Source organism: Mobula hypostoma, chromosome 2, assembly GCF_963921235.1.
Source record: "Mobula hypostoma chromosome 2, sMobHyp1.1, whole genome shotgun sequence".
NCBI lineage: Eukaryota > Metazoa > Chordata > Chondrichthyes > Myliobatiformes > Myliobatidae > Mobula > Mobula hypostoma.
The window spans coordinates 33,443,363-33,469,335 of record NC_086098.1 but is presented as its reverse complement, the minus strand read 5'-3'; the positions used below and the strand labels follow the sequence as shown (position 1 = coordinate 33,469,335).

General features: G+C 40.6%; 1 protein-coding gene across 3 annotated transcripts in view; it reads left to right on the top strand.

The window, feature by feature from the left end:
- The window catches only part of runx2a (RUNX family transcription factor 2a), a 182,473-nt gene extending 164,013 nt beyond the window's left edge, over nucleotides 1-18,460 (top strand). For all 3 annotated transcript variants that reach the window (XM_063035231.1, XM_063035225.1, XM_063035216.1), the window contains one exon: nucleotides 10,249-18,460. In XM_063035231.1, coding sequence (XP_062891301.1) covers nucleotides 10,249-10,727 — 479 coding nt within the window. In that variant the 3' untranslated portion in view covers nucleotides 10,728-18,460. The remainder of the gene's footprint in view (nucleotides 1-10,248) is intronic.
- Nucleotides 18,461-25,973: the final 7,513 nt, after the last annotated feature.

Below are 25,973 nucleotides of genomic sequence, written 5' to 3'. Positions count from 1 at the left end.
ATGGAGCATCAGAGGTGTCAGATGTCAAATGCAGGAGAGAAATCTAGGCATCAGGAGCATTAGAGAATCCCCAAATAAAATGTGTACTACACAGCAAGCAGTAAAGGGGCAACACAGGTCGCTTTTTCAGTTGATAGAGGGGAGGAGATCACATGTTCTCTTTTCACAAGGAAAAATTGCTCACTTTTAGTCATACATCTTACATCTGTGTCATAATATTGATAAAAAAATTTCTGTAACTTCCTTGTCCTTTCAAGTTCCCATGTACAGAGTTCACTGGCGAATATTGTCCCGGTAATATCCATGGTAGAGTATTAATTTTAAGACAAAATCCACTGGACCAGCCAGAGCATTACTTCAGCAAACACCAATACTCCAGTTGTCAGAGACAGTGAGCATTTCCTATTTCAACTGGAAATTGGTCAAGATCCCCTTTACAGACAGGAATCCAGCAATGAAACTGCCTGATATCCATAAAGGACATATTTGGCAGAAGTCCCAGTCACCTCCCCACCCCCCGCCTCACCCCAGTAAAAGGAGGATATATCCCAACAATCTAATTGTTATTTTATTTTAAATGGAGAAATAGTTTTAATTCGCAAACACGAGGAATTCTGCAGATGCTGGAAATTTAAGCAACACACATCAAAGTTGCTGGTGAACGCAGCAGGCCAGGCAGCATCTCTAGGAAGAGGTACAGTCGACATTTTGGGCCGAGACCCTTCGTCAAGACTAACTGAAGGAAGAGCAAGTAAGAGATTTGAAAGTGGGAGGGGGAGGGGGAGATCCAAAATGATAGGAGAAGACAGGAGGGGGAGGGATGGAGCCAAGAGCTGGACAGGTGATAGGCAAAAGGGATACGAGAGGATCATGGGACAGGAGGTCCGGGAAGAAAGACGGGGGGGGGGACCCAGAGGATGGGCAAGGGTATAGTCAGAGGGACAGAGGGGATGGGGTACGAGGGGGAGGTGGGGTATTAGCAGAAGTTAGAGAAGTCAATGCTCATGCCATCAGGTTGGAGGCTACCCAGGCGGAATATAAGGTGTTGTTTGTCATGCCATCAGGTTGGATAGTTTTAGTTGTCCGCTTGGCTACATTTTATAAACATTTTTCTTGCCTATAGGTATCCATCAGAGAAAACTGAGGGAAGGGTTAAGAACAATGAGAACCATGTAATATTTGCTCCTCCCATAAAATTTATTTAAGTTCTAACCACGCAGTCTTTATTACGCTTTCTCTTATTATCTGAAATAAAGGCTGAAGGTAATCATTAAACTTGCATCATCTCCTTGCTTTTATTTAATGTCGCCTGTCAAGACCATTATTATGAATTCTAGTAGGTAGCAACTTCTTGAACTAAGTGTCTTCTGAATACTTAAAATACTGAAACTGAACAAGATTAATGTTTGTCCAGATTTCTGAGGGTATTTGTTAAGGAGAGAAAGGCATGGACACACAGATCAAGTAAAAAATTGTTTGCATTAACTACTGAACTGCCAAGAATTCAGCAATTTTGAAAGTTAATTGAAGTATCCATTGGAGCATTACTGTTTGCCAGATAAAAAACTATGATAAGTTTCAAGATTAACAATGATCTGATTTATTCATAGAACTCAATCTTGATATTTTAATCTAATGTTGGTTGTAAAGAATCTATAATGGCATTTACAAACACTCCTTTTAATAAATCCTATTGAAAATGTAATGCAAAGAGGAAATTAAAATACTCAAGGCTGTTGACAGTATTATTGCTTGACATTCTTTTAGTCAACCAATTCTGTATTAGAATCACAAATAAAAATTTCTGGAGTTTATTTTTCTGATGGTGGGTAGTTGTCTTGCTCCCAGTCCTCTGCCAGATTGGGTAATGGCCAGGAAGGGAGTTATTATTGCTGCTCTCCAATCCCTTCTGGCCTAGCCTGGATTTCATTCAGTAACTTAGCAAGCTGGAGGATCTAATCATCGTTGAAGGTTACTGGATGGTTATGGTCCATCTTTTTGGGTCCCACAGTAATAGTATTTGAGCATCTTTGCTCTGTCCAAAAGGCGGACTTTCCCATTGGCTACCCATTTCAATTTGATTTCCCACTCCCATTCTGACATGTCAGTCTACGCCTCCTCTGTTGCCAAGATGAGGCCAAATTCAGGGTGGAGGAGCAACATCTCATATTCCATCAGGGTTGCCTCCAACCAGACAGTATGAACATTGGTTTCTTTAACTTCTGGTAACTCCCCCCACCCCTCTCTGTTTATATTCCCCATTCTGGCACCCCTCTTAACTTTTCTTTTCTCCTTAGCTACTCACCACTCCTCTGGTATCCCTCCTCCTTTCCTTTCTCCCATAGTGTGGTAGACCATATATATATATGTTGTAACTGGGTTAGCTGTCTGGGCATGCCCCTCTGCTGACTGCCCCTGTGGCTCCTCCCACAGAGCCCTGAATAAATGCGTTTTCGCCCTGCTCCTCCCCCTCAGACCAAGGGCAGACACTCAGCATGGAGGTCACGTCTTACTGCGAATAAAAGCCTTTCAGTATTTACCCTACTGAATTATTGGAATTTTGGAATTATTGAAGGAGCTTCACATAGTTCAGTCTTCTCCAATCAGATTCCTTCTTCTTCAGCCCTGTATCGTTTCCACCTATCACCTCCCAGCTTCCCCCTTTATCTCCCCTTCCACACCCATTTACCTTCTTTACCTGGCTTCACCTCTCACCTGCCAGCTTGTAATCCTTCCCCCTCCCAACTTCTTCCCTCTTCCTTTCCAATCCTGATGATGGGTCTCTGCCGAAAACATCGACTGTTTACTCCTCTCCATTGATGCTGCCTGACCTGCTGAATTCCCCCAGCAATACCCTTCATTTCATGCTCACTTCTCCTGAGAAACCTCCCAGAAATTCAGAAGGTAGCCCTTTAATCTGTATCCTGGCTGCTGTACTTACCCCATTTGGGGGATCAGAAGGCCACACACAAATAGGTTTAAATATTTCTTAAAGATAGGAGTGGTGGCAATCAGCATTTGGCTACAAGTGGGAAGTCAAAATCCAGTCAACAGGCAACACACAGTCTGCTGAACAACTATCAACCAAACCCATTTTAGTAGGGCTGATGATTTCCTTCAGCCAAAAAAACCTGTTTATAAGTTTGATAGATAAAATGAATGTTTAACCTGGCGTTTCTCAAAATGTTCCCCCACCGCTTTCATGGATTAATGATTTATTAATGCCTGGTGCCATCTACCCCTGTGAGTTGCTCAGCTTCCTCTCACATACTGTAGAACGATTGCCCTCACTGCTACAGACAAGGAAAGCTGAGGGGTATACTTTGAAGTCAGAAGTGTGTGTATGCTTTTAACTAACTATATAAAGTAATAGGGAAATTATATCAGCACATTTTCCTTTCACATATGGTAACATTATTCTGACTTTAAGATTTCAAAATAATTGTGGTAATCAAGAAGGACAACATTGTAAAATTAGTCAGTCCTTTTAAAGGAACTGATAGAAATTTAGCTGCAATTTGACTTTGCTTTTTCTACAAACAAAACCCGAGATTTTCTGAGGTAATTAGCTCGACTGCTGACAGGGAATGTATTTTATTTCCTCTCAGTCGCTTTTCTCCACCGTCTAAAATCTCGGCCTGCAGATCAGACAAGTGTGAAGTGGGCTTTTTGAACATCTTTCTGTGCCAGTATTACTCCTCAGTTGACCAACGGAAGAAGAATGGGGTGGGGGGACGGGGTAGTCTCATTGAGACTTAACAAATATTGAAAGGCCTAGGTAGAGTGGAATTGGAGAGGATGTTTCCTGTAGTGGGGACCAGAGGGAACAGCCTGAGAATAGAGGGAGGTCCATTTCGAACAGAGATGAAAATGAATTTCTTTAGCCAGAGGGAAGTGCATCCATTGTATTAGTTTCCATGGATGGCATTGGGGATGGATAGGCCATTGGGTATATTTAAAGCAGCATTTGATAGGCCCTTGATTAGTAAGGTGTCAAAAATTATGGGGAGAAGGCAGGAGAATGAGGTTGAGAGGGTAATAGGTCAGCCATGTTGGAATGGTGGAGCAGACTCAATGGACCAAATGACCCAATTCTACTCCTATGTCTTATGGTCTAACAGAAAGGAAAGACAATGAACTTCAAGAAAACTCTCCAACCCCTTGTCATGTTGGAATGTCAAATTGATGAATGCCTGATCACAAGTGTGGGAACTTACAAGTTAGAACAGCTTACTTATCATTTACTAGGAAACCAGCCACTTGCTCCCCTTGAATTTGTTTCTTAAAATTGTCCTACGCTCCTCCAAAATATAAATGCAAATAAATTTGAATAAGCAAATATATTGATCTGAATAGAATCATTCTCTGACAGAATGCATTATTTTAAATTTGGATCATTTGTAATTCCACCTCTGTAGGACATACTCTAACATTGGGTTGTGCTCTGGGGGCATTTTGCTTTAGTTTTGGCAAAATGAATAATTTATAACAGCAGTTTTGATTGACCAGTCATATCATTACGTTTTGAACTCTCTCACCTGCATACAGATAAAAAATTACATTATGTTGCCTCTAGGAGACAATCTGGCTGGGTGAAAGACTATCGATTTGGAATGAAATATGAAGAAAACACTTTTGCTATTTTTAGGAGAAAAGTTCTGTTTTAATGTCTTTCTGTGTATGAAACACAAGCAATTAGACCCTTTTAATTTTTTAAAGCAGAATATGGATTGAAAGGGAAAGAGGATTTGTCATTATTATTTTGCTAATTTAAGGCATTGAACCACATCTAAGGGCTTTGGCTCATTAAAAATTTCATGGAAACAGTTCAATGAAAACGTTTCCATATGCCTTTCCGATTCATTCTATTCCCTCTGAAGGGGTCCCAACTCACGCACTCACTGGAAGCATTTCAGAGAACGTAGCTGAGAAACAGGTCCAGGGCAGTAATGTCCTGATCATGTGAGTGCTTGGTACAACTTGTGTGGGCTTCTTAAACACATGGCTCTTTGAAGAATGAATTTTAAAAAGACTGCAAAAGTATTTTTTTAATATTGATGTATCTGCTAATCATTTTACAGTGTGACATAATAATCTTGATTAAAGTTTTCCTTACATGACTGATTTCATAGCGTTTCAGTAGAAGTACGTCCTGTGAATTTTAAGTCAGCTGTCTGGCCCAGAACAATTTCAATGCTAGTCATACTGTATGCAGACATCCCACCTCTCCTGGAACTTCCGGGAGTCTCCCGCATATTAATAGTGGCTCCCTGATGCCCGCAAATTATATACAATATCACGGAAATCAATTTTTTTGAGAGTGAGCGAGAGAAAAGCAAGAGAGAGCGCGAGAGCGACCACGAGAGAGAGCGCGAGCGAGCGAGAAAGCAAGCGAGAGAGGGAGAGAGAGCGAGCGAGAGAGAAAGCAAGTGCGTGCTTGAGCGCGCACGAGTGACCACGAGAGACAGCAAGAGCGCATCATTGCAGAGTGTTCCAAAAAAATATATAAAACGTACTTCACCCCAGACTACACTGAAGTGTACCCCTGCCTAATAGGGGTCAAAAATAATGACAGTGTTGCTCGCTGCACTGTTTGTAACAGTGACTTTTCTATTGCCCATGGTGGGTTAAGACTGTAAAAGACATGTTGAGGTGAGTTTAACAGGTGTCATTTGTTCATTAGCATAGCTAACGTTATTTAAACTAGCTGGCTAGCTGCTAAGGAGCTACTCTATTGCAGACATCCCACCTCTCCCGGAAGTCTCCCTCAAATTGATGGTGCTACCTCCCTGAAATGGGTTTTTGCAGGGTGGGATGTCTGTGTATGCAAAGTCAGCTACCTTAACAACAATAGTTTCTATGTTTGTAACATCTTCAATGTAATGAGATGTTCCAAGGTAGCTCATGGAAAAATAATCGAGCACGATTTGAAAAAATTACACATATTGGAAGAAGTGACTCAGAGATTGGTCAAGGAGATAGCTTTTAGGGACCATCTTAAATGGGGGGGGGAGATAGTGGGAAGTAGGAGGTAGCATTCATATGGGGAATTGTAACATTATTTTGATGGCAGTTAGTATCACTTGTGGCAGAGTTCAGGGCACGGTTTCCCAACTTTTTCATGCCATGGACCCCGACCGTTAACCGAGAGGTCCGTGAACACCAGGTTGGGAACCCCTGGTTTAGGGAAAGGTGTTAAGAATTCCAGGGCACCTCCCTTGGTCAGCTTTGAAGTTCAATATTTGAGAGGAAATAAATCAATGGAAAGAGTACAGTCGGGAATTTGTTGCCTCTGTTGTTTTTTTTAGTCTGTTGCTGCTTCATTCCCTCTAGACACCAGTCACTCTCTCCAGCCTCAAGTATTCATAAGAACTGAAAGCTTGGTTAAACGTGAAAGGGTTAGTTATTGAAGCTTCTTTGAAATAATGTGGAAACTAGCCATACGGCATATATTTAATGTTAAGTAGTTAGCTAAAACTACATTTTGGATAATTGAGAAGGCTGAGTTAAACCATCCTTGGATGTAAACTTGGACAAAATTCAGAGCTGTAATACATTTTAAAGAGAAATGGCAGTTTTTGTCAATAGTCCTTTTTATCTTTGAAAAGAGAGCAGTCCGTCCTATCAGCTGTGTTAGGGAAAGAACAGGCCAAAATTGATTTGTGCTGTTGGTAGTTTTGGCATGTTTAAAGTTATGGGGTGTGAAAGTTAAAATGAGGTAATAGCCCGATGGGCTGCTAAACACTTAAGTTCTCATATGACTACTTCTGGAGTTAACCCTGTTTGGAGAACTTTGGCGTTCATGCAGCCTTAGTGAATATTAATACTGGTTCATGTTGCCGAGAACATGGTAGAAAAGCTCATATTAAGTGTCAGATAAATTGTGGGGTGGAAGACAACATGCCTGACATGAGCTGTTAACATATTTCTTCTCTCAAACACCCTTCCTACTTCTATTAATACACATACGATACTGAAGTTCATTTCAGTAGTTAGTATGACTCCCTTCTTCGCCTGAAGTTAAAACTGTTGGCACCTAATCTCAGTTTGATTACAGGGCAGTGTGTAGGAGGGATGTTAGTAAGCATGACTGGTCACACCCCATACCCCCTAACTGAAAGAATGCTGAGAATAGGCATACCAGACATACTGAAGGAAGAATTGCATTTCATACCTAAGATATCTGCTGTTGTTTAGGCACAAAATAATACATAGTGATGCATTCCATCCAGTTTTATGTGCAAACTTCCTTTAAAACTGCTTCAGGAATGTGCTTCAGCAAATCACTTATATTAATTACTGTATAAAAAGAACTGTACTCCATCCAGAAAAAATGTAGTTGAAAATAGTTTTAAGATGTTTACCAAACTTCTGTTTAACCAGAACTGTGGGCATCATATACTGTTTATTTTATTCCAGCAGATTCCCCTCAGGAAAGGTTTTGCTATATTGATACCTGATGCATCCTTCCCCTTCTAATGAAGTACACAGACATTAGTACCCTGTATGCTCCTTGTTGTGTCACACTCCCCCCCCCCCGTTGATTAGAGAAAGATTCAGAAGTAGAACTAATATATCTGTGATTTCTACTTGATACTTCACTGGTTGCGAAGAAAGTTTTTTAGTCAGAGGGTGGTGAATCTATGGAATTATCTATGGGCAGCAGTGGAGGCCAAGTCATTGGGTGTATTTAAGGCAGAGATTGATAGGTATCTGAGGAGCCAGGGCATCAAAGGGTATGGTGAGAAGGCGGGGGAGTGGGACTAAATAGGAGAATGGATCAGCTCATGATAAAATGGCGGAGCAGACTCGATGGGCCGAATGGCCTGCTTCTGCTCCTTTGTCTTATGGTCTTATGATTCAGAATCAATGTGCCTGCAATTTAATAAACAAGGGTGTAAATCTTTTACATTTATTTTGCATTTACCATAAAGAACAAAAGGTAGATTTGTATACATATATTGGATTATTTTTAGCAGGGTGCAATGAGGAAGAGACTACTTCTTAAAAAATGGATTTTTGTTGTTTTTTTATTCCAAAGTCCATAGCATTGCATAAATCACGAATGCCCTGGAATTTAATCAGACATATTCTCATTGAATTACATATTACTGCTCAAGAATTTGAGCCTCATTCATGGTCAGTACTCAAAATCAGAGAAATGTGCGCCCAGAATTGCAAATGATAATATTAGCTCCATAAGTGGTAGTGGGCCAACAATAGCTTTGTATGAGAAATACGAAAATGTATAATGATTATAAAATCTGTTACTTCTCCATTACATATGAACTCACAACATTAATATCATTTGATATATTTGCATAATAATTTTAAAAATATGCCGATATAAAGCACACGAAAGATCAATTGAGGAAATTATAAATTCAATACAGGAAATCCAGGTCAGGTGATATCATAATTTGTGAATTTGAAATTTGTACTGTGTATAATCTTGATCTCAACCACAGATTGAGATTAGTACCTTATTAGTTCATTATTTTGTCCATTCTGAGGAACTTGTCACCAGCAATGTCATCCGCCAGATATTATGCAACAGCAGAACCATGCAGTTGTGAGCTTTGCACTGAAGATTAGGAAATTTGATTTAATCGTAAATTTATCAAATGATAATCCTCAGATTTGCGGGTGGTAATGTAAACATTTTAAAAATTCTTAACTTCTGACAAGGAGATTTTATTAGCTAAGTAAGTCCCATGATCAGCACATTGCCACCAGTTCAATAAATTGTACCTTATCCTCAGGGTGATAAGACAGAGTAGAATGTACAAAAATCAACTGCAGGAATACAAACGATGCCAGTGTGACTATGTTAAGTCTGGTAGTTATTAGCGAGAATTGTTCTTTTCTCGCAATGTCAGCAAAGTAAATGATACAATGAATTGAGAGCTAGGGTAGTGTCGCGGTTAGGGCAATGTTACTACTTCCCAGGTTGTCAGAGTTTAGAGTTCAATTCCAACGCTGTCTGTAAGAAGTTTCTATGTTCTCCCTGTGACCACGTGGGTTTTATCCGGGTGCTCTGGTTTCCTCCCACGCTCCAAAGCTGTACCAGTTAATAAGTTAATCGGTCAATGTAAACAGGCCTATAGTTACTGGATAACTGGGTGGTGCAGCTAGTTGGGCTGGAAAGGCCTGTTCTCTGCTGTATCTCTAAATCAATAAATTACAACAACACTGCAACACATGAACACGGTTCGGTAATGTTTCTCATCAAACTCTCTGTTGCCTCTTCGTACGTTTTGTGAGACAATAGACAATAGGTACAGGAGTAGGCCATTCAGCCCTTCGAGCCAGCACCGCCATTCACTGTGATCATGACTGATCATCCACAATCAGTATCCAGTTCCCGCCTTATCCCCATAACCTTTGATTCCGCTATCTTTAAGAGCTCTATCCACCTCTTTTTTGAAAGCATCCAGAGACTTGGCCTTCACAGCCTTCTGGGGCAGAGCATTCCATATATCCACCACTCTCCGGGTGAAAAAGATTTTCCTCAACTCCATTCTAAATGGCCTACCCCTAATTCTTAAACCGTGGCCTCTGGTTCTGGACTCACCCATCAGCGGGAACATGCTTTCTGCCTCCAGCGTGTCCAATCCCTTAATAATCTTATATGTTTCAATGAGATCAACTCTCAGCCTTCTAAATTCCAGAGTATACAAGCCCAGTCGCTCCAATCTTTCGACTTATGACAGTCCCGCCATCCCGGGAATTAACCTATTAATCCCTCAATAGCAAGAATGTCCTTCCTCAAATTTGGAGACCAGAACTGCACACAGTACTCCAGGTGTGGTCTCACCAGGGCCCTGTACAGCTGCAGAAGGACCTCTTTGCTCTTATACTCAATTCCCCTTGTTATGAAGGCCAGCATGCCATTAGCTTTCTTCACTGCCTGCTGTACTTGCATGCTTGCTTTCAGTGGCTGATGTACAAGAGCACCTAGGTCTCGTTCTGCTTCCCCTTTTCCTAACTTGACTCCATTTAGATAATAGTCTGCCTTCCCGTTCTTACCACCAAAGTGGATAACCTCACATTTATCCACATTAAACACAGACCCAGCCTGTCCAAGTCACCCAGCATTCTCATAACATCCTCCTCACATTTCACACTGCCACCCAGCTTTGTGTCATCGGCAAATTTGCTAATGTTACTTTTAATTCCCTCATCTAAATCATTAATATATATTGTAAAGGTATGATATATCTCTTCTCTGTTATTTTTCTTTTACAGGTGCAACAGATCTTGGTCCCTTCTCAGATCCCCGGCAGTTTGGGCTTTCTTCGCTCACGGAAAGCCGTTTCTCCAATCCTCGAATGCACTACCCAGCCACCTTCACCTACACACCAACTCCAGTTACAACTGGCATGTCTCTAGGTATGTCTGCAGCCACACACTATCATACTTACTTGCCACCGCCTTATCCTGGCTCATCCCCAAACCAAAGTGGACACTTCCAAACCAGCAGTGCGCCCTATCTCTACTATGGCACCTCATCTGGATCTTACCAATTCTCCATGGTGGCAGGGGGAGAACGCTCGCCCTCCAGAATGCTGCCACCTTGCACCAGCGCATCAACTGGCAGTACACTTCTCAATCCGAACCTGCCCAACCAGAATGAAGGTGTTGATGCCGACGGTAGTCATAGCAATTCTCCCACTGTGTTGACTTCCACCGGAAGGATTGATGAATCTGTTTGGAGACCATACTGACTCTTTGATTCAACAAGAAAACAGAACAGCAGCTTTGAAAAGAACATAATTATTTAAACAGTGCCTAATGTACAGTTTTTAACTGGAAGAAAACCTTAAGATATGACTGCTTAGTGAAAGAACTAGTACAGAACTCAGGACGTTGCTGTACAGTTCAACATATGCACATGACTTTGGCTATTTTAAGCACCCCCCCCCCCAAACCCCACCCAAACTGAATGAACTTAACATCTTGTCCAAATAGTGTACGTGAAGAAGTCCTGATTGCACAGCAAAGGAAACATTCTTTGATAAAGATGGGCCTTCCAAGAAGTGGCAGAGTGCAAATTGTAGTAATTATTGAAACAATGTTGAAAGTAGCAAAAAAAAAAGTGGCTAAAAAGGACTCTAAGCTTGAAGATGAAAAGTCCTGTAAAATACAACTGCCCACTTTAATGTTTCTTTTTATAAGGAAAATTGGCTCACAATTAGAGTAGAAGTATATGAAAAGTAAATGTATGCATTTAGTTTAACTATGCATAAAGGGGCAGAATTTTTCTTTTCCTAATACATTTCTTGAGGAACACCCGTTAAATGTAAATAGAGAGAAGTTGGTTTTATGATCTTTATGTAAGCATTTCTGTTTACTGAATGTTTACTACAGATTTCAAGATGACTTTCTGTTTTCTTGAAATGGTTTTATACATACCACAAAATTGCTTTTCAATTTCAAAGGAGGGTTCATCCCATCTTACTTGGAGCAATTTTATTCCACTATATTGTTTCATTTGAATATTGTTTACTCATTAATTGAATGATTCCTTGATGTTGACGTACAGACATTAAAATGGTAATGTCTACTTTGGCATCATTATCCTATTGTATCTGTAGTTGTCTGTGTACTTGAGGAAGAATGGCAATAGTTAATAATATCATAACATTCAAGCTCAAATGGGTTACTTTAATTAAATGGTATTTTCCTATGAAATTAGAATCATAAAATATTGTAATAATTAAATACCTGTGCATACTTAACGATGGAAGCTTGGTGGAAGTTGGGACACTCTTGGTAGTTCATGCCTGTAGCTTTGAGAGTACTTACTTATTTGTCACCTATTCCATTTCAATCGATTTCCCTTAAAATCGACATACACTTAGAGGTACAGGAGTGTTCTTCTGCTGATGTAGCCCATCCACTTCAATGTCTGACATATTGTGCGTTCAGAGATACTCTTCTGTGTATCACTGTTGCAATGTGAGGTTATTGGAGTTATTCTCGTCGTCCTGTCAGCTTAAACCAGTCTGGCCATTCTCCTCTGACCTCTCTTATTAACAAAGCATTTTCGTCCACAGAACTGCTGCTCATTGGATGTTTTTTGGTTTTCATACCGATCTCTGTAAAGTCTGGAGACAGTTGTGTGTGAAAATCCCAGGTCAGCAGTTTCTGAGGTACTCAAACCACCCCGTCTGGCACCAACAATCATTTTATGGTCATAATCACTTAGATCACATTTCCTCACCATTTTGATGTTTGGTCTGAACAACAACTGAACTTCTTGACCATGTCTGCTGAAACATGATTGACTGATTAGATAATTGCATTAATGAGCAGGTGTACAGATTTACCTAAAGGTGGCAATTGAGTACAGATATATATATCTTGCTATAGAATGAAAAATTATTTGAGGAGCAAACAGCAATATTACATTGAAAAGTATATATTGGTTGAAATATATGTTTGGAGGGTTTTGTTAAAGGGATATCTACATGTTTCTGTATAACAGCTCTATTCCCAGTTATATATGCCTAGCTCTGCTTATGAATATAAGAATGAAGCCTTCCATTGGTTGAGGTCGACCATGACTGTTGCATCCTAGTTGTCCACAGTCAGCCAATAGAAAGCGACATCCATGGTTGACCCTGACTACTAGCCAGTACATAAGCCAGGACAGTATGATATGGAGAGCAAGCAGCTTCTTAAACAGAAGGCTGACCCTCTCAGAAGAGGCTGATACTGATTGGCACCAGTGGTGTCGCAGGAATTGCCAGTCAGCGTTGAACTCAACGTAGGACTGCCTTAGGTATTCCATCTCTGGATTTTTCCTTGAGGTTTACTACCAATGGATTTCCCCATGAGTGTGTACAGCTGCGAGGCAGTGGAAGTTTGAGATCAGAACTTTCCTTCCCCTAAATAAGCTGCCAGCCATTGCTGACGAGCCCCCTCTGCCCAAAGCAACTGGTTTGAAGGCACCAGTAACCCACCTTTGCCCCTTCCCCTGTCAGCTGAAACAGTTCTGCCAGTCACACTTCGCTAAGTCATGCGTGAAGGCTAGGAGCTGGACATGGTTGTCAGAGGCTATTTGAGAAGCACACCATTTAATTGGCGGTGGGAGCTTATCCCTACAAACCCCCCCCCCTCGGCTATGACAAACTTTCGGAACCATAGAATAAGATCTTACTTTTGGCATTTGCTCTAAATTTAACTCAAATTTTCCAGTATTTTGCTGAAAAATCAATGTGCTAACAATGAGAATTTACAGTATTAATGCAGTTGAAAGTTCACATTGAAATCTTGACATTATTCCCTCTTAAATGCTTCTAAGGAATCATAATTCAAAACACCTTCCATCAGGGAATTAAAACCATATCTCAGTTTAATGCCTACAGCTAAAAATACATGATTTTAGAGTCCTGATGAAGGGTCTCGGCCGGTAACATTGACTGTTGCTTTTCCACAGATGCTACCTGGCACGCTGAGTTCCTCCAGCATTTTGTGTGTGTTGCTTGGATTTCCAGCATCTGCAGATTTTCTCTTATTTGTGATTTTAGAGTCACTGTTTCTTTTAAACACTGAAAACTAAAACAAAAATGCAGAAAATACTCTTTATGTTCTCTTTATCTTCCTCCTTGGTCCATGTTAGCGAAGGTGATTTGATGCTCTTTTTGGAAAGAGTGATAAAACATAGAGAACAATGTTGTTTTATACACGCCACATAAAATTGCATATACTGTACAGTATCTAGGCATAATTTCAATGAATTTTTAAGTTAAATATATGTGGCTCATGGAGACATAGAGACATACAGCACAGAAACAAGCCTTTGAGCCCATCTGGTCCATGTCAACCCATTTAAACTGCCTACGCCCATCGACCTGCACTGGACCAGAGCCCCCCATATAGATAGATAGATATACTATATTGATCCCAAGGGAAATTGGGTTTTGTTACAGCCGCACCAACCAAGAATAGAGCATAAATATAGCAATAAAAAAAACCCACAAACAATTGAACAACAAAATGCAAACTATGCCAGATGGAAAAAAGACCAGGACCAGTCTATTGGCTCAGGGTGTCTGACCCTCCACGGGAGGAGCTGCACGTTCGATGGCCACAGGCAGGAACGACCTCCCGTGCCACCCAGTGTTGAATCTCGGTAGAATGTGGCTGAAGTCCAACAGTAAAAAATTCAATATCCGGTCTACAAACACGTTCCTCGATCGTAATATGACCCGGATTGCACCATCTGTTGTTAACCAGAACAGTAAGCACCCAACTCCTTTACGCTTACCGCTCTCAGTGGAATTCCCGGTCAGCCGGAACGGTCTGGAAGCCATCCATGGAAAAGTTTTGATCGGGTATGTCCACGTGCAGTCCAGTTCCAGTGAAACACATAACACTGCACTCCCAAAATGTTCTCTGACGCCTGGCTAGCGCCGTGAACTTGTCCATTTTATTACCCACCGAACTCCTCTTCTCCATAAGTCTCTGTTGTTTTGACCCGGTCCTCTTTCCTCGACTTTGTGATCCCCCTCTGCATCCTCTGTGTGTTTTCCTCCAGATTTCAGCAGGAGTGTCCGCCGCTCTGCTCGCTAAACTGGCCGGCATTGGCGCAAGCAGCTGGTCCCTGGAATGAACAATGCGACCATGCTTCTGTCCCACGTGTCGGGATGTAAATATTTCCAGCGCTAAAAACCCAAATAAAACTCTCTCTACCAGCATGTTAGAGAGAATACAGCTTGGATGTGTTACCGTGAAAAAAAAACAAAAAATAACCTAAGTTACAAAGTAAGAAGAAAAAAGTAAGAATCCGATCAGAACGGCTGTAACAGGCTACATGCACGACCGGCGCATGCGCACTTATATCCCTACCATTCATGTACCTGTCCAAACTTCTCTTAAATGTTGCAATCAAGCTCACAACCATTGTGTTGGCAGTTCATTCCACACCCTCACGAACTTCTGACTGAAGAAGTTTCCCCTCATGTTCACCTTAAATATGTCACCTTTCACACTTAACCCATGACCTCTGGTTGTAGTCCCACCCAACCTCAATGGAAACAACATGTTTGCATTTACCTTATCTATTCCCCTCAAAATTTTAGAGGCCTCTATCAAATCTCCCCTCCATCTTCTACATTCTAATGAATACAGTCCTAACCTATTCAATCTTTCCTATAACTCAGGTCCCCCAGACTCAGCAACATCCTTGTAAATTTTCTCTGTGCACTTTCAACCTTGTTTACATCTTTCCTGTAGGTAGGTGACCAAAACTGCACACAATACTCCAAATTAAGCCCCACCAATGTCTTATACAACTTCAAAATAACATCCCATCTCCTGTACGCAGTACTTTGATTTATAAAGGTCAAAAGCTTCCTTTACAACCCTATCTACCTGTGATGCCACTTTCAATGAATTATGGACCTGTAATTCTCAGAACCCTTTGCTGTACTACACTTCTCAGTGTCCCACCAGAGCTTACCTTCTCGGGCTCTGGTAACAATGAGAAAGAAAAACCTGCAAATAAAGAAAAATGAATAAATGATTCGAGTTAAAAAATACGGCAGGCCCTAGATATCAGGAGTAATGGAATAGTGGCTAATATTCTAAATAAGAATATCTTGTTATTTGTTACATGGTTATTTTGACAGAGGTGTTACCTTTGAGGTAATTAATCTAGTTTTCAGACTCAGAAGCATTGTCCAGATGCACAGGAACTAACTTCAGACCATCCGTTGTTATTATTAAAGTGTAGTTAACACTTAAATGTCTGCTTTAATTCATATAGTTACAGCTACCTTAAGATGTATTAATGATACAACTTTAAGCAAAATTAAGTTTATTTTCAAGCACTACTAGAAACTACACAACATAGTCATTGTGATTCACTAGCACTTCAGAAGTGCTTCGTTAGCCATAAAGCACAAGGGGTATCCTGAGGCCTGAATGTTATTTCTTTTATTATCATGCTGAGGTGAGACTGAAATTGATTCACTTCTTTTCATGTAACTGCTTTGTGTATGGGGAACCTACCATATATTAAAGTAACCCAGGTACTTGATATATTAAAATTGCCATACCTATAAATCTTAAAAAGATTACACATGGAAATGTGTATTCTGTCTTTGTAACTTATAAAGCACAAAATACAGGAGGTACATTAATGCAATATCTTATCCTAATGCTTCCTTAGTTTCAAATGCTTCGTTCTATTCTGAGACCATTTTATGTATTAAATAAATGTCAAATATTTTTCAATATTTAGAGATAGCAAGCTTTTTTTTTACTGTAACATTTTCTTGTGTGAAGCATGCTTTTGTGGACCCAAAGTTCTATTTACATTAAATCTGGACAACTTTATTGATATTATTTATTGCAAGTGGTAGCTTGAAGCAAACCACCAGTCTACATTTATATATCTGTACAGGTAATGAGTTCGATAGTTTTCAGCAGCATTTCTAAAAGCAGGTGTCAGGTTACACAACTCGAGGTTGAACAATCAAATCCTACTGCCAGTGCAAGCTGTTACCTATTTAATAAAAGGTACTTTATTTGTTTAATGTAATTTTTATTGCCAAGGTGGATTTTCAAAGATTTATATATGTGTTTTTATATAAAGTGATTTTTTTAAATAACATTCTTTGTTAGGATGTGATATTGTAGGGCTGCTGGCAGCAATTTTGAAACAAAATTTAAGGTTTTGTACAGTCAAAAGCACATCCAACTAGATCCAGTATCCACCAGACTTATGCAATAATTACTATACATTTTGGACATCATGCAAAATGTATACATCATTTTTTTCATTAGTAGCAGATTTTCCACTGCAGATGTGAACATTTTTTTGGGGTTTCTGATAAGTTAGTTCTCAATGGTACCAACTTTTAACATGGACTATCAGAGAATCAGGGAAATGTAATAGGCAGAGGGACACACAAATTAGCCTTGTTCTCGAGCCTCAGTCAGTAGTCCTGTAGGCTACAGCATATCAAATGTTCGATGAGAGTTTCTGCCTCTGCGATCCTTTCAGGTACTGTAACCGGGACCTTCATACTAACAATTAAAAGAGCTTTCCTCAAATCCTCTCTTAACTTTTTGTCAATGGCCATATATCTATAACCCAGTTTATCAAGGGGTTATGCGATACCCGAGATGATTTAAAGATACATTTGTTAAATGACATTATCCGATTGCCAAGTACTTGATCTGTTTATGTGGTGGTATTAGATAATTCAAGGTATTAATAAACAAAATGAAGAGAGCTTCAAATCACACCATTTGGAACATGCAATTACAACTAATCTCCAAGTGTTCAAATCTTGAAATGTTACATTTAGATCCAAAATTGCAAAAATGATATATTTTTTACTGAGCATAAGTTTTGGCAATAGTACTGAATATTAGAGTATTAATCTCTCCATTTTTCTTTTTCTGTTGATGATGAGAAATAATTACATAATTTGAAACAATATTTTACCATTTCATTAGTGTTATCAATGAAAGCCTAGCAGGGCAGATCAAACCACCAGATTAAAGTATACCTGGTTGTGTGTTGGTGAACAGCCGAATCCAATTTCCTCTAGATACCAGAATTGGATAGTTGTTGTTATGGAGGCAAAATCATTGATTCTAGCTACAAACTGAAAGATTTACTGAGTATAGCAGTTCACGCCAATAATTGATGAGTATAGCTGTGTCAAAAGAAGTTGAGCTTTTTTTCTATTTGACAATTGCACCATTAATGTAACTGGCCAGAACTGTTGGCAGAAACAGACTCTGTTTAAAAATTGCATGTTTATTTGCTTCCAGTCAAAGCCATCTTAAAATTTGTTAAAATAATTGCCGAATGCTATGAGAACAATACTCTTCAAGTTTCAGCACATTGAAAGGCACGTGGAAGTGATTGAAAAGGGAGCAAGGTGAAGCTTGTCCAACTCTGATATAGTTACGTTATCTCTGACCCTAGAATCTCTGTAGAACACAAAAGGGTTTTTTTTTAAAAAACAGTTTTTCACACAGTTCATATTTAGTATTCTTATAGTTTGTGATGTGAGACACAAAACGGAAATCCGAGCTTTCTAATGCAACTACCAGAGAGATAGTTGAGCTCCACAAAGCTCTATGAGCACACATTTTGATCTGTTCATATTTTTGTTTATGTAAAACAGACAACAATCTGCAATTTTGTTTTCGATGGTATACTTGCACTTCGGCTTTTTAAGTTTTTTTTACTTTTTATATAAATACTAGCTTTTTTTATTGCTGTTAGTTAATAATTGCTTTGCACTGAGTATACTGTACAAATGCATTGTGTTTCCAAGCCATTGCCATCATTGATTATGAATCACTTTGCTACATCTTAAAAGGGAATAATGCTAAGGTAGTGGTTTATGTAACACAAAACCCACAAGATCTTTTACCTGGCATTTTGTCATGATTGTAACATTGATTGAAGTTTGAATTTCATTTTCAATAAAATGGCATTTTCTATTAATTCTGTATTAATGTTTGTGACCACTTGAAGATGATACAAAGGAAATGTGACCATGGTTTAGAGCCTTGAGATTCATACTTGCAGTGGTTCATCTAGATCAGCTGTTCCCAACCTTTTATGCCATGGACCAATGTCATTAAGTAAGAGGTCCACAGACTTCAGGTTGGGAACGCCTGATCTAGATAAGTATCTCTACTGTAACCCCTGAAACTATTATTTGGAATGTTTGAACAGGAAATTCAGCACCATGACATGATTTCTGACAACTATTGGGTGTCATATCTGTTGTACTTGAACTGCCGAACACTTCTAGCATGTGTTTTATTTCATATTTCCAACGTCTACTGTATTTTGCTTTAATGTCATTAGGACTTGAGATGTTGCACTCAGCTTAACACTGCTTTACCATTAAGGACAGTAACTCCTGTCACATCTGCAAGTTAGTTCCCATATTAACATAGAAACAAGGTCCCACACAGGAGATTAGTGTGCAAACTTAAAGCACACGGTATTGGGGGTAAGGTATTGGTGTGGATAGAGAATTGGTTGGCAGACAAGAAGCAAAGAGTGGGAATAAGCGGGACCTTTTCAGAATGGCAGGCGGTGACTAGTGGGGTACTGCAAGGCTCAGTGCTGGGACCCCAGTTGTTTACAATATATATTAATGACTTGGATGAGGGAATTAAATGCAGCATCTCCAAGTTTGCGGATGACACGAAGCTGGGTGGCAGTGTTAGCTGTGAGGAGGATGCTAAGAGGATGCAGGGTGACTTGGATAGGTTGGGTGAGTGGGCAAATTCAAGGCAGATGCAATTTAATGTGGATAAATGTGAAGTTATCCACTTTGGTGGCAAAAATAGGAAAACAGATTATTATCTGAATGGTGGCCGATTAGGAAAAGGGGAGGTGCAACGAGACCTGGGTGTCATTATACACCAGTCATTGAAAGTGGGCATGCAGGTACAGCAGGCGGTGAAAAAGGCGAATGGTATGCTGGCATTTATAGCGAGAGGATTTGAGTACAGGAGCAGGGAGGTACTACTGCAGTTGTACAAGGCCTTGGTGAGACCACACCTGGAGTATTGTGTGCAGTTTTGGTCCCCTAATCTGAGGAAAGACATCCTTGCCATAGAGGGAGTACAAAGAAGGTTCACCAGATTGATTCCTGGGATGGCAGGACTTTCATATGAAGAAAGACTGGATGAACTGGGCTTGTACTCGTTGGAATTTAGAAGATTGAGGGGGGATCTGATTGAAACGTATAAAATCCTAAAGGGATTGGACAGGCTAGATGCAGGAAGATTGTTCCTGATGTTGGGGAAGTCCAGAACGAGGGATAACAGTTTGAGGATAAAGGGGAAGCCTTTTAGGACCGAGATTAGGAAAAACTTCTTCACACAGAGAGTGGTGAATCTGTGGAATTCTCTGCCACAGGAAACAGTTGAGGCCAGTTCATTGGCTATATTTAAGAGGGAGTTAGATATGGCCCATGTGGCTACGGGGATCAGGGGGTATGGAGGGAAGGCTGGGGCAGGGTTCTGAGTTGGATGATCAGCCATGATCATAATAAATGGCGGTGCAGGCTCGAAGGGCCGAATGGCCTACTCCTGCACCTATTTTCTATGTTTCTATGTCCCTAATATCACAAAATGTCATCATCAATATCAATATCTTTATCTGTATGATGTAAGTGATCATGGTCTTTTGACCATGAATGCTCTTGGCAAATTTTTCTACAGAAGTGTTTGCCATTACCATCTTCCGGACAGTGTCTTTACAAGATGGGTGACCCCAATCGTTATCAATACTCTTCAGAGATTGTGTGGCTGGTGTCAATGGTCACATAACCAGTATTTGTGATATGCACCTAGCTGCTCATACGACCCATGTTTTCACATGACCCTGATTGGGCAGCTAAATAAGTGTTACAGCTTGCCCAGGGGCGACCTGCAGGTTAGTGGAGGGAAGGAGCACCTTATACTACCTTTGGTAGAAATGTATCTCCACCCCACCATTCATAAACACAAAGTCTATTTTTGAAATAGACAGTTGAAAGGAAACTCTGAAGAAGCAGTGCTTTCTACCAGTTTCAAGTGGAATGTTACCTTTCTCACATGGCACAAATACTTTCTTTGACTCTTAACTGTTTGGCTTACATGATGAAATAAATTTTTTCATAACTGGTTTGGTTCATTGTATGTAAAACTTGGTGAGAGGTTTCAAATTCTCTACTTGGTAAAACTATTCTATTTAGTGACACTGAGAGACCGCTATCTTGTTCAGTTCAGTACTTTACCCCAATTCACATGTTATCCATGTGATTTACAACTCCTTTTATTCATAGATAGTGGAATAGCTGGATTGTGACCCTGTTTTTAGAAGCGTATCTCAGCCCCTAAAACTTAAACAGCAATTTCTTCCCATTTCCAATACTTCTAATAAATGGACTGCTGCTTTTTACGATGTATGTCAATGATTTGGACTACAGTGTTAATGGATTTGTGGCTACATTTTCCGATGGAGGAGCAGGTAATGTTGAGGAAACAGAGAGCCTGCAGAGAGACTTAGATAGTTTAGGGGATTGGACAAAGAAGTGGCAAATGAAATACAATGTTGGAAAGTGTATGGTCATGCACTTTGGTGGAAGAAGTAAACGTGCAGACTATAAATGGGGAGAGAATTCAAAATGCAGAGATGCAAAGGGATTTGGGAGTCCTTGTGCAGGATACCCTAAAGGTTAAACTCCAGGCTGAGTTGGTTGTGAAGAAGGCAAATGCAATGTTGGCATTCATTTCTAGAGGTATAGAATATAAGAGCAGGGATATGATGTTGAGGCTCTATAAGGCACTCGTGAGACCGCACTTAAGGGTTTTGTGTGCAGTTTTGGGCTCCTTATTTTAGAATGGATGTACTGATATTGGAGAGGGTTCAGAGAAGATTCACGAGAATGATTCCAGGAATGAAAGGGTTACCATATGAGGAACGTCTGGCAGCTCTTGGATTGTATTCCCTGGAGTTCAGGAGAATGAGGGGGGATCTCAGAGAAATATTCCGAATGTTAAAAGGCCTGAACAGATTAGATATGGCAAAGTTATTTCCCATGGTAGGGGATTCTAGGACAAGAGGACACGACTTCAGGATTGAAGGACGTCGATTTAGAACAGAGATGCGGAGAAATTACTTTAGTCAGAGGATGGTAAATCTGTGGAATTTGTTGCCACGAGTGGCTGTGGAGGCCAAGTCATTGGCTTTATTTAAGGCAGAGATAGATAGTTTCTTGGTTAGCCAGGGCATCAAAGGATATGGAATGAAGGCAGGGGAGCAGGGATGACTGGAAGAATTAGATCAACCCATGATTGAATGGTGGAGCAGACTCGATGGGCCAAATGGCCTACTTCTGCTCCTATATCTTATGCTCTTAAAAGGTAGTGTTCAAAGAAAATAAAAAATGCACGTTTTCAAAATGGCCATATGTTCGCACATGGCAGTGCCCAGGGGCACAACTCTTCAACTCATGGAGAGGCCTGAGCAACACACATGGGTCTGCAACCCTAATTCCTCAGAATTTCCTGCAACATAACATTGTGGAAATTTAGGATTTAACCAAGAGGTCCATAGTTCAAAATCTTTTTCAGAAAGTTGAAGAAGCATGTTGCATCTAATTGCTCCAGTCAATCTAACCTGCTGCCAGCACGTATTCCTTTCCCTTCACCTCCTTGCTAGTCACAGCCACACCTGTCTATCCCAACATTCAGTGAGGCCTCTGCACCATGATACTTCCAGATCAATTCATAAACACAAGAGATTCTATAGATGCTGGAAATCCACGCAGCATGCACCAAATATTGGAAGAAATCAGGCAGCATCTATGAAGAGGAATAAACAATCAACATTTTGGGCCAAGAAGGCCCGATGAAGGGTCTCGGTCCAAAACATCGGCCGTTTATTCCTCTCCTGAGGTGAATCCAACTCATTAACAAAATTGGATTTATTTAAGAAATACTTAAACATTAAATCTGAATGAGAGACTTAATCTGAACATAACTTTTTGATAATCGTTTGCAATCCAGATTGAACAAAGGGGTTGTTGTGGGTGCATCAGTATAAAGCATCTAACCCTTCAACCCTTGACCATAAAATTATAAGATATAGGAGCAGAATTAGGCCATTTGGCCTGACGAGTCTGCTCCATCATTTCAATATGGCTGATCCAATTCTCCTCTCAGCTCCAATCTCCCGCCTTCTCCCCATATCCCTTCATGCCCTGACAAATCAAGAATCTATCAACCTTTGCTGTCAATATACATAAAGACTTGGCTTCCACAGCTGCCTGTGCCAAACAATTCCACAGATTCACACTCTGTGGCTAAAGAAATTCTTCCTCATCTGCATTCTAAAAGGACATCCTTTTATTCTAAGACTATGTCCTCTGGTCTTAGACTCTCCCGCCATAGGAAACAACCTCTCCACATCCACTCTATCAAGGCCTTTCACCATTTGATATGTTTCAATGAGGTCACCCCTTATTCTTCTGAATTCTAGTGAATACAGGCTCAGAACCATCAAACGCTTTTCATATGACAAGCCATTCAATCCTGGCATCATATTCGTGAATTTTCTTTGAACCCGCTCCAGTTTCAGCACATCCTTTTGAAGATAAGGGTCCCAAACTTTCTCACAATACTCCAAGTGAGGCCTCACAAGTGCTTTATAAAGTCTCAACGTTGCATCCTAGCTTTTATATTTTAGTCCTCTTGAAATGAATGCTAACATTGCATTTGCCTTCCTCACTACAGACTCAACCTTCAAATTAACCTTCGGGGAATCCCGCACAAGGACTCACAGGTCCCTTACGCATCAGTTTTGTGTATTTTCTCTCCATTAAGAAAACAGTCAACCCTTTCATTTCTTCTACCAACGTACTCGACTATACACTTCCTGACACTGTATTCCATCTCATTTCATTGCCTATTCTCCTAATCTGTCTGTCCTTCTGTAGCCTCTCTACTTCCTTAAAACTACAGTGCCTATAAAAAGTATTCACCCCACCCTTGGAAGTTGCTATGTTTTATTGTTTTACAACATTGAATCACAGATTTAATTTGCCTTTTTTGACACTTGATCAACAGAAAAAAGACTTTTGTATCAAAGTGAAAACAGATTTCTACAAAGTGATCTATGTTAGTTACAAATATAAAACACAAAATAATTGATTGTATCTGTATTCACCCCCTTTAATATGACACACCAAATCATCACTGCTGCGGACAATTGGTTTTAGAAGTCGCATAATTGGTTCAATGGAGATCTGTTTTTGAAGACCTCTATGCAGCCCTGGTGTTTCAATTGATTGTAGTAAAAATACACCAGTACCTAGAAGATCCAACTGCTGGTAAGTCAGTACCCTGGCAAAAATTACATCACAAAGACAAAAGAACACTCCAAACAATTCTGCAAAAAGATTATTGAAAAGCACAAGTCAGGAGATGGATACAAGCAAATTTGCAAGTCACGGAATATCCCTTGAGTACAGTTAAATCAGTCATCAAGAAATTGAAAGAATATGGTACAGCTGTAAATCTGTCTAGTGCAGGCCGCCCTAAAAATCTGAGTGACCGTGCATGAAGGGGACTAGTGCACAAGGCCAACAAGAGACCTAAGGCAACTCTGGAGCAGTTACAAACTTCAGTGGCTGAGATGGGAAGAGACTACATGTTAGCAAATGTTGCCTGGGTGCTTCACCAGTTGCAGCTTTACGGGAGAGTGGCAAAGAGAAAGCCACTGTCGAAAAAACTCACATGAAATCTCAGCAACAGTTTGCAAGAAGGCATGTGGGAGACTCTGAAGTCAGCTGGGAGAAGGTTCTATGGTCTGATGAAACTAAAATTGAGCTTTTTTGGCCATCAGACTAAACACTATGTTCGACGAAAGCCATCAAAATCACACCATGCCTACCATGAAGCATGGTGGTGGCTGAATCATGCTGTGGGGATGTTTCGCTGCAGCACGTCCTGGAGGGCTTGTGAACCTGGTGCAATCTGCAAGAGAACTGCAACTTGGGAGAAGATTTGTTTTCCAGCAAGTCAATGACCCCGAGCACGAAACCAAAGCCACACAGAAATGGCTTAAAAACAACAAAGTTAACATCCTGGAGTGGCCAAGTCACAGTCCAGACCTCAATCCAACTGAGAATTTGTGGCTGGATTTGAAAAGGGCTATTTACATCTATTTGATCTGACAGAGCTGTAGTAGTTTTGTACAGAAGGATGGGGAAAAATTGCAGTGTCCAGATGTGCAAAGCTGGTAGAGACCTATCCACACAGACTCAAGGCTATAATTAGAAACATAGAAAAACTACAGCGTAATACAGGCCCTTTGGCCCAGAATGCTGTACCGAACATGTACTTACTTTAGAAATTACCTTACTTTAGAAGTTACTCATAATCCTCTATTTTTCTAAGCTCCATGTACCTATCCAAGAGTCTCTTAAAAGACCTTATCGTATCCGCTTCCACTACCATTGCTGGCAGCCCATTCCATGCCCTCATCACTCTCTGCATAAAAAACTTACCCCTGACACCTCCTCTGTACCTACTTCCAAGCACCTTAAAACTGTGCCCTCTCATGTGAACCATTTCAGCCCTGGGAAAAGGCCTCTAATTACCCACACGATCGATGCCTCTCACTATCTTGTACACCTCTATCAGATCATCTCTCATCCTTTGTCACTCCAAGGAGAAAAGGTCAAGTTTACTCAACCTATTCTCAAAAGGCATGCTCCCCAATCCAGGCAACATCCTTGTAAATCTCCTCTGCACCCTTTCTATAGTTTCCACATCCTTCCTATAGTGAGGTGACCAGAACTGAGCTCAATACTCCACATGGGGTCTGACCAGGGTCCTATATAGCTGCAACATTACCTCTCAGCTCTTGAACTCAATCCCACGGTTGATGAAGGCCAATACATCATATGCCTTCTTAACAACACAGTCAACCTGCGCAGCAGCTTTGAGTGTCCTATGGACTCGGACCCCAAGATCCCTCTGATCCTCCACATTGCCAAGAGTCTTACCATTAATACTATATTCGGCCTTCATACTTGACCTACCAAAATGAACCATCTCACACTTATCTGGGTTGAGCTCCATCTGCCACTTTTCAGCCAAGTTTTGCATCCTATCAATGTCCCGCTGTATCCTTTGACAGCCCTCCACACTATCCACAACACCTCCAACCTTTGTGTCATCAGCAAATTTACTAACCCATTCCTCAACTTCCTCATCCAGGTCATTTATAAAAAATCATGAAGAGAAGGGGGTCCCAGAACAGATCCCTGAGGCATGCCATTGGTCACTGACCTCCATACAGAACATGACCCGTCTACAACCACTTTTCGCCTTCTGTGAGCAAGCCATTTCTGGATCCACAGAGCAAGGTCCCCTTGGATCCCATGCCTCCTTACTTTCTCAATGGGGTACCTTATCAAATGCCT